We start from the raw sequence: 8,850 nt of genomic DNA on the forward strand, positions 1-8,850 counted from the left end.
GGACATGGCTGGGGTCTATTATTCTACTGAGCACAAAACCAATGGTGGTTTCCAGCCCTAGGAGGTAGGTGGATTCTGTCAACCATGTGGAATCACAGAGCACCCTGTCCACCCTCCCTCGCCCTGGACTCACGATGATCCCAGGGTAGTAGCCCCCCACCGTCACGTTCTCTGTCCTGGTGGTGGCAGCAAGGCCAATGGTCAGTATGAGGATGGACACCAGCAGCAGAGACCCCACGAACCACAGGGAGGTCTTCTTCCTCCTCGCGAACCCTTCTGTGAGAACAAGAGGACCGTTACTGACACAGGGTGGCCACAGATGCACTTTCTCGTTCCAGTGGCTTTCCCCACAACCTGGCAGCTCTGAAAGCCTCTGGAGAGCGCCACCCCTGCCCCCCATCAGCCCTTCAGATGCCAGCCCCAAAAAACCTCCCAGGCCACCCCCAGGCCTGTGGCCCCCCTCGCACTTTTAGGAGTCACTGGCCAGCTCCTGAACTCTACCTTCTGTATGTTCCTGGGCTGCCCCTGCCCCCTGACACACACACATCCCATCCCACCTTGCCCCTCAGATCCAGGTCTTGCTGCAGAGCCCCTCACCTGGAATCTTCCAGTCTGGGCTCCTGTCACCAAGTGCTCCTGTATTTATTCACTGGACATTGGTCCTACTGGCCTGCCCAGGGCATCAAGCCACAGTGTTCACACGTGGCTGAGACGTGGTCGAGGTGTGACTGGCTGGCCATCGAGGCCAGCAGAGCTCGTGTCCTATCTGTCCTGCCCTCCCTGGCTCTCTGAGTCCTCTGAAAACTTCACCCTCATGTCTACGCAGCAGGAACCACACCCGGCCATTTACTGAGCACCTACTATCACCAAGCCCAGCCTGAACACCGCAAACACAGGAACAGAACTGGATCCTTCTGAAGCCCACAGCCTGAAGGGGAGACCTGAGCCAGGTCCTGGACCAGGCTGAGTCTCACACCAAGAGCCTCGCTCCTCCCCTCCTGGACACCTGGCTCTGAGCACACCTAGCGTAAGCAAGTGCTCATCACCTGATACGGGGAGTCTCCTGTCTGCATCTGTCTTCCCCCAGCTCAAGGCCAAGGAGGGATACAGACAGGAGGCCTGCGAGAGAAGCAACAGAGTGCACTGAGTAGGACGCCCTGCTCTGCTCCTGGTTAGCACTGGGCTGCTGGGTATGCTCCAGTCCAGATGAAAGGCAGCCCCTGCCAGTCTCAGGCTGAGACCAGGCTCTGTCCAGGTGTCTATGGGGCCCCCAGGAACATCTTCAGGGAGCTTGCCCTGGCCTTTCTCCCCTTCATCCTGCCTCCTGTCTGGGATACAAATATAGAGGCAGAGGCCAGGGACCTTTCTGAGCCATGAAGGACTTGAGAACAGAAGCCACACATTAAGAATGGCGGGGCAGAGACTGCTGAGGGCCCTGCTTCTACATCTTGTCAGGGGACAAAATAAAGTCCCTGGACCTAAGCCACACCTAGAATGGTCAGGTACTTGCAGGCAAAGCAAACTCTAACTGCTGCGCAACTCACACAAACAAACAGAAAAGGAACCCTGCCCATTGCCTGTATCCTTTCCACCTGACTGTCCACCCTGGTGGTCTGGGGAAGACAGGCAGCTTCCATGAAGCTCTGTCACAGTGGCCATTTGCTAGCAAACACAATTGTCCCACCAAGGTGCTCAGCTCTGATGCAGCCAGGCCGTTTGACACTGAGTCACTCCAACCAGAACTGGGGAGGAAGAACCCCAGTGGCTCCCTCCTGCTCCAAAGTCTTGTCAGTCAATGCTTAGTGAATGTGAGGGCATGTGTGTGAGTGTTCACCTGTGCAAGCACGAGTGTACATTCAAGTACATGCTGAACGGAGAGGGAGCCCACATGCCTGAGTATAGTCCATCTTAGAAGGCTGCTGGGCCAGCACCCAAAGACTGTCACGCTCTGAGAGATCCACAGTTTTTCCATCCCAGCAGCAAAGCCTAAGCTTATAACACCAAGGAAGCACTACACACAAAGTCCACAAAGCCATGCATCATCACTCACCTTCACAGCACTCCGCCGAAGAGCCACTTTATCCAACTGACCCCGCAAGGGCGTCTCTCCCAGGGAGGACAGGAGGACACAGCCCGTACCACACACCACCACCTTCCTTCAGACACAGGGCAACAGGCTTCTTCTGAGACTATCATCCTAATCACACCTTGCCCCTGGAGGGAATCTGATTCCCACTCAGAAACAACAAACCGGCAGCTCCCAGCAGCTGGCAAGGATTTCCCTCAGTCTCGACCCAGCTACTGCCGTGGCCCTTAGGTCCTCGAGTGATGGCGGGAAAGGCTCTGTTGACCAGAAAACATGGCCCATGTGGTGATGTTGTCTGTGAGGCACTGCAAGCCTTGGTTTCATCTCAGATGTAGCATCAACACCCTCACACACACTCACTCACTGGCTCCCCACTTCTGCCTCCTGCAGAGGCAGGTTTATTTCCAGTGTCCGCAGGGCCCTTGCACCTGCCTCAGCTCACCTTTAGGGCCTTCCTTAAATGTTACCTGCAGACGTGCTATGCAGGTGCACATGCACACAAACGCACACACACACCTCTCCTTAGTCATTCACTCATTCACTCCACAAACACTTAACTGAGCCTGTACCACAAGCAGGAGGCTCTAGGTGTCAGATGTGCCTCAGTGAACACAAGGTGAACCTGTCTCCCCTGCCCCCAGGAGCTTCCATTCCCAAGAGACGAGGCCGACATACATACACAGGTCAAGCACCCCATATGGGGTGTTAGAAAGTGCCATTTTCAGTGGAAGAAAACTAAGCAAGGCCAGGGAGAAGAGCCTGTGTGAGGTCCGGCAAGCCAGCCAGCCAGGTGACAGTCCTGAGGGGAGCAGGTGGGCAGCTCCCAGGCAGAAGGAAGGAGAGCCAGGAGAGGCCTAGAGGCGTTCAGTCGGGAGGGGATTCCACTTTCTCTGCCTTCCTCACCCCACTAGATGTCCTGTTGGGAACAAGCTCAGAGGAAGAGGGATGGGCTGAGTGAAACCGTCCTGGCGGTTCTGCAGGATGGCCATGGGGGACACGGGTGTGTGTGGCCTTCTGGGGTACTGATGATGACACTGCTCTCCTCAACCATAGCAGGCCCTTGTTTCTGCATGGTGCCCAGAGCATCACCAAGAGCTGGACTCTTACCCAGACTGGACACAGCCTAGAGAGTGGGGCCACCTGGTCCCAAGAGGCATCTGCAGAGACAGCCCTCAGGCCTCCTTCAGCTCCCAGCCCTGCCTGCAACTTCCATTACCCATTCCTCCGAACTCCCCCCACATCTCCCATCATGTCTGTGAACTGAAAGCCAGTCCTAACTGGGGCTAGAAAATACTACACAGGTGGTAACGACACTGTTACAAGGAAAAGGAAGACTAAGTGTTATACAAAAAAAATCAGGATTTTTTTTTCTGTTCATAAAAGCAATGCTATTTTTTGTAGAATATTTGTAAGACACAAGAAAATACAAAAGAGACAATAAAACTCATAGCAATGTCACTGCCAGTTAACAGCAGGAATGTCTCTTTCCAATGTACTTGTGCGCTTTTTAAGCATTTTTTCTTAAACTGGGATTAAATGTTTTATAATCTTTTTTTTTCACTTAATCCTTGTAATTTGTTTGAAGTCAATGCTAAGTGCACAGGGTACTTTGTGGAGAGTCAGACAACTCCACTGTGAGTGGGTCAGAGAGGAGAGAGAGCACCTCGGAGTTAGAGTCCAGCTGGGGTGGTAGGATTTAGATTAGGCAAGGATTCAATGTGTCCTGTTCTACCTTGTGGAAGGTGAGGAAACTGTTGATCACATGGGCGGGGGATGTGAGTGACAGGATTGTTTCCCAGAGTTCTCTGACCTACCTCATCAGAGGCTGGCCTCTCCAGCCTCCCAGGTCACCCTCTAGCCCGGTAGCACCTATGAAGGTGGCCAGAGGCCAGCTGCTCCTCCTGGAAAGAGTTTCCTGTATGGCAATTCTTCCTTGACCACTTTTTCCCTTGGCCTCCCATTTTAATCTTTTCATTGTTTAAATGTTTTAGGAGCAATAAGACTTCTATAACTGAATTTTGTGGACTAAGAATCTGAGAAAATTATCAGACAGATGCTCTCCTCAAAGGATTTCCTTTTCTCTTTTTCCTAATTAAGTGCACTGCACACCAAATATGGTCAAAATAACTGACCAAGGATCCAGCATCTGCTTCAGACTCCGGGTGGACTCTTCCTGGAAGCCATTTCCGTGCCTGTGGTGGGCACCTGCTGTCTGCACCCTGGACTGTGTCCTGCTCTGTGTTGGCTTGTCAGCGTGATGAGTGGGTCTGGTGAGACCCTAAGCTGATGGCACTGGGTCAGTCCTTGTTCAGCCAGCAGCATTCTGACTTGCAATCACTGAGCAAAAAGTCAGACTCCTCCCATGAGCCTTTCCAACATGGCTTTGCCCTTTGGCCCTATTTCCCAGGTCTGACTTTTCCCCAAACTGCTACATAATGAAAACCAGAGTGCTCAAGCTGTGCCCTATCCATCCCAGTTCTCAGGTCAGGCAAGGGTTGAAACCAGCACATGTTATGTGGCACTGGACAAGAACCAATAAGTGATATTCTAATGACCCAGACAAAAAGAAGTGTCAGCCTTACGTACCTTCTATAAATACTTATACCATAGGGTGTAAAAGTAAGGAGACGAAAAGCAAACTCAAGACAAGAAAGAAGGTAGGATATCTTTGAAATTGTCAGTTACATGCATTTTAGGTCAGGTTTTGGAAGAAAAGGGGTGTCACAGATGAGAGATGCATGTGGTTCCTGATCCCTTCCCTCCTTCTCCAGCCCTGTTATTAGCAACCTTGTTCTATGTGCCTGATGAACTCAGACACCTGTGGTGAGATTTCAGCGCTGGTGAACCTGGGCAGCCCACACCTCTGGGCTGACGCCCACTGCCCGGCTCAGATCTGAGATGCAGGCACAGCCTGGTGTTGGGTGAGCAGAAGGACTCCGGTTCCCTGGAGATGGAGAGAGGTGGGGATGGAAATGAAGATGACCCCTACCACCTCTGAGACTCCTGTAAGGATCCAGAGAGGCCATCTGCGAGCAGACTAGTGACTGTTTTATAAACATGGCAGATCTCATTGCTATTGTGGCTGGTGTTTGCTTCTGGAAGACCAGGCGGCCACATTTAACCAGTGTTTCTCCAATGGGGGATTGCAGAGTTCCTGAGCTGCTGACAGCTATTTCTCAGCTACTTGCTTAGTGTTCCCGCATCTAGTTTGTCCGCAGGTGCATCCCACCCAGAATACCTCAGCACATCACCTGGTCACTTCCCACCCACCCCCATCCCCACACTTCTGCTTTCCCTCCCCCACCCCTCCCAGCCTCAGCTGGAACTGCTGACCAGGTATCTGCAGTTCTACCTGGACCACCTGCAATGTGTAAGGATGGACAGCACACCCATCACTGCCCCAGACTGCGTCCTTCACTTAGGAGGGCCAGGAAGGGAATGTCACAAAGCCTGGACGTAGCACCACTTGGCAGGGCTCCACATCATGGGCTCCCTGCAAGCAGGGCTCTTGCACCCAAAGACAGTTTAGCCAGTTGGAAGACAGATAAGGGTGTGCACCTGTGAACCCAGGAAGAGGCAGAGGGATCACTTGAGCCCAGGCGTTCAAGACCAGCCTGTGACACCCTATCTCAAAACAAAGACAAAACACACACCACATGGGCATACCCAGCTGCAGAGGCAAGTGGTACCCAGGTGGCACAAGTCAGGGCAGAATACATGCCATTGGGTTTGTTCTGATTTACACGTAGCACTGCCCAGAATAGTAAACAAAGAAGTAGGAAGTATGAAATACCCACAGCCCTATCTCAGCCACACCGATCTATTATTTTATAATAAAACACCAAATCCTAGTATTGTGTTTTAAAGTTTTGAGTCCTTATCAAAAGAAAAAGCTGTCAAGAGCTATTTTTGAACCATCAAGTTATTCTAGTATAATAACAATAAAAACTAATTAATAAATAAATGTAAATAGTTGTTATTTTTAGACACTAGTAAAGTAATGGAAACACATATGAATCAGTTCGACCCCAGGGCATTTATAGTGACAAGTATGAGAAAGAAGCCAGATTTCTTAATTATTATTTAACAACACTAGCCAATCTAGTTTTTAAAGAGATTTTTCAAAAGTGCGCTGATAAGAGCTGAGGCTGGTGGCCAGTGGTTCTAGGGTTGGTTCTGAAGAAGCAGCCTTGCAGCTGGGCATCACCCATCCCTGGATCTCTCCACCTGGCTATCAGAGCATCACCTAGGGGTGCCCAGTCTTTCCTTCCTAAAATCTCCCCTGCCTCTGCCCTTCAGGAAAAGCACCCAGCCTCTCTCCAGGCCTGGCCATTTCCTCCCTCAAGATTCCTGTTTTCCTGACCCACCTGATTTGAGAAATCAAGCAATCAGAAATTCCGTGAATGAGGCAAGGTGGGTGGGAGGGATGTGCTTGAACCAACAGCACTGTGAACCCGGGAAGCAGCTTGTCCACTTGCAAGAAGGAAGGAGCTACCTTGGTTCTTAGAAACAAACTTTTGGAGACTGAAACAAGTAGGGTAGAAAAGCTGGGGTGGTTGTGCAGGTTGGCCTGTCCCAAGTATAAATATCACGGTTCGTTACTCACAGAGTTAGCGTGAGGAGAGATAGACACAAAGCCAGAGGACACAAAGTCAGGGGTGTCCTGACAGAATGGATGGGTGGTAGATGGACGGTGAAGGTAGGGGTGGATGGATGACGGACAGAGGGATAGACAGACGAATGGATGGGTGGGTGGTGGCCAGATGGATGACTGTCCTGTGCCAGTACAAAGTCCCAAAGACCAAAAGGAATGGGAAGTATTGCCGCCCACCCCCCCCACCCCGCTCCCCGCCAAGTCCTCCCAGTAGTTCCCCTTCTGCTCTGGCTGGGATCCTTCTATCCTGGCCCAGACCCCACATTCCCTGCAATTCCCCTGCCCCCGGGAGTCTGAGAGGACACAAGTCACCCCCAGCTCACCTGTGGTGTCCAGCAGAGCCAGAGGCCCGGGGACAGGCTGTGGGAGCGGCTGCATCCCAGAGGCAGAGAGAGCTAAGAGCCCTCAGCGGCTTCTCCTCCTCTCTTCCCGTGTGCAATGACAGCGACAGTCCAGTCCTGGGCAGTGTGGTGGCTCCAGGAGCAGCAGCCAGGAGCACCGCCTTGCCTCTCTGCTCTCCAGCCCCTCTCTAAGCATCCTGTGCTTTTTTCTCACCACTCCCTTTGCCCTCCTCTCCCCTCGGCCCCCTCCCTCCTTTCCTTTTCCTCCTCTGTCCTCTTCTGCCCTCCCCTCCTCCCTCCTCTGTCCTAAGTCACTGCCCCGCCCCTTCTCTCCTCTGGTCCCTCCCTCCACCCCTCCCTCCTGTCCTCCTCCCCCTCCCCACACTGCTAATCTCCTGGACTCCTGGCTCCTGGAAATCAGAGTCCAGGGAAAGGGACTCAAGCTCCAGCATTCTCTGCTGCTCCTGCAAGAGAACACAGACCTGACCAGACGAGGAAAATACTTGGAGAAGTCCTGCGCCCCACAACCTCCCTCAGAGTGTGGCCAGGCAGGCATTGAATAGCTCTGGTGTAGGGATGCAGACCAGGGTCCTCCTGCTGGTGCCGGCTCAGCTCGTGGCTGCTCTTGGGTTTCTTCTTCTGTTTGCAGAGGGCAGCAGTGCACAGCATTAAAATTCACACATTCTACAGCCACTTTGCACCACATGATGTGGAGCTGTGGCTTCTGACACGCTTCTGATGCCTCCTCCTCCTCCACATTTTTTATCCATAGCACTGAAGCGGTTCTGGCCCCTCTCTAAGGGACATGGGGGCTGGGTCACTGGAGAGTCCACTGGAGGGTAGCACGAAGGGGGCAGAGAGGACTGTTTTAGATCATGATCCAGTGAGTAGTAACAATGACTTGACCAGGATGGGAACGTGCAGGTGACGAGATGTGGCCAGACCAGCTTCACACTGTGCCAGAACACAAACACCATAGATAGATGCCATGGACACTGTGATCAGTACATAAATGCGTGGATTATGTCTGTAGAGACAAATGCCATGAACCATATGAACCGACATACAACGCCATGAATGACATGTCAGTACAGAAACGCCTGAGTTAAGCGTGCAGATCTGGAAGTACCACGAGCTATGTCTGTATCGGTGCTGAAATGCCACATAAGGCAGCAGAACACGAGCTGAGGGAACATGTTCTCCATCCGAACTGTGGACAACTGTGTGGGGGAAGCAGGGTGGCTTTGACACTACCTCAATTTCTTTTAGAAAGCTAAACTACTTGAAAAAACATGGCAAAATGCTTAGCTATCATTGAGGCTAGATGGTTATTATGGGGATGTTAGACTCTTCTCAATACTTTTATGGGTGTTTGGAATAATCTACTTTTTTAAAACTTCATTTTTTAAAAAATTTTTACCAGCATGCTATCACTGGCCAAGCTTCTTGACAGCTGATTCATGATAACATATCTAATAACTGGCGTGGTCCCTGGTAAAACGTGAATGAATCAAGTGAAATAAAATGCACAAGAACACAGCATTTTTCTCTTTATAGGCCATGTTAAGGAAACTTATTTGCTGGGCTGAGCGAATGGGTTCTAAGGTAAGGAAATAACAGTGATGTCTCCCCTTGCCCTTTGTGCAGTCTTGCTGATTTCTAAAGCAATATCAGCATTGAATGAGGAGCCTCTGCCTGTGGAACCCAAAAAGAAGGGAGGTATGTTGTGAGATTTATTTTTCTCAAGATCCCCTTGTGTTAATTTCTAT

At 51.4% G+C, this 8,850-nt stretch overlaps 1 protein-coding gene across 1 annotated transcript in view; it reads right to left on the reverse strand.

Annotated features, from left to right (window-relative positions):
* The window catches only part of Tmem255b (transmembrane protein 255B), a 32,370-nt gene extending 25,000 nt beyond the window's left edge, over positions 1-7,370 (reverse strand). The window contains exons 1-2 of the mRNA XM_020164480.2: positions 7,064-7,370; positions 134-276 (exon numbers count right to left, since the gene is read on the reverse strand). Coding sequence (XP_020020069.1) covers positions 134-276; positions 7,064-7,118 — 198 coding nt within the window. The 5' untranslated portion in view covers positions 7,119-7,370. The remainder of the gene's footprint in view (positions 1-133; positions 277-7,063) is intronic.
* Positions 7,371-8,850: the final 1,480 nt, after the last annotated feature.

This window comes from Castor canadensis, chromosome 10 (assembly GCF_047511655.1).
Source record: "Castor canadensis chromosome 10, mCasCan1.hap1v2, whole genome shotgun sequence".
NCBI lineage: Eukaryota > Metazoa > Chordata > Mammalia > Rodentia > Castoridae > Castor > Castor canadensis.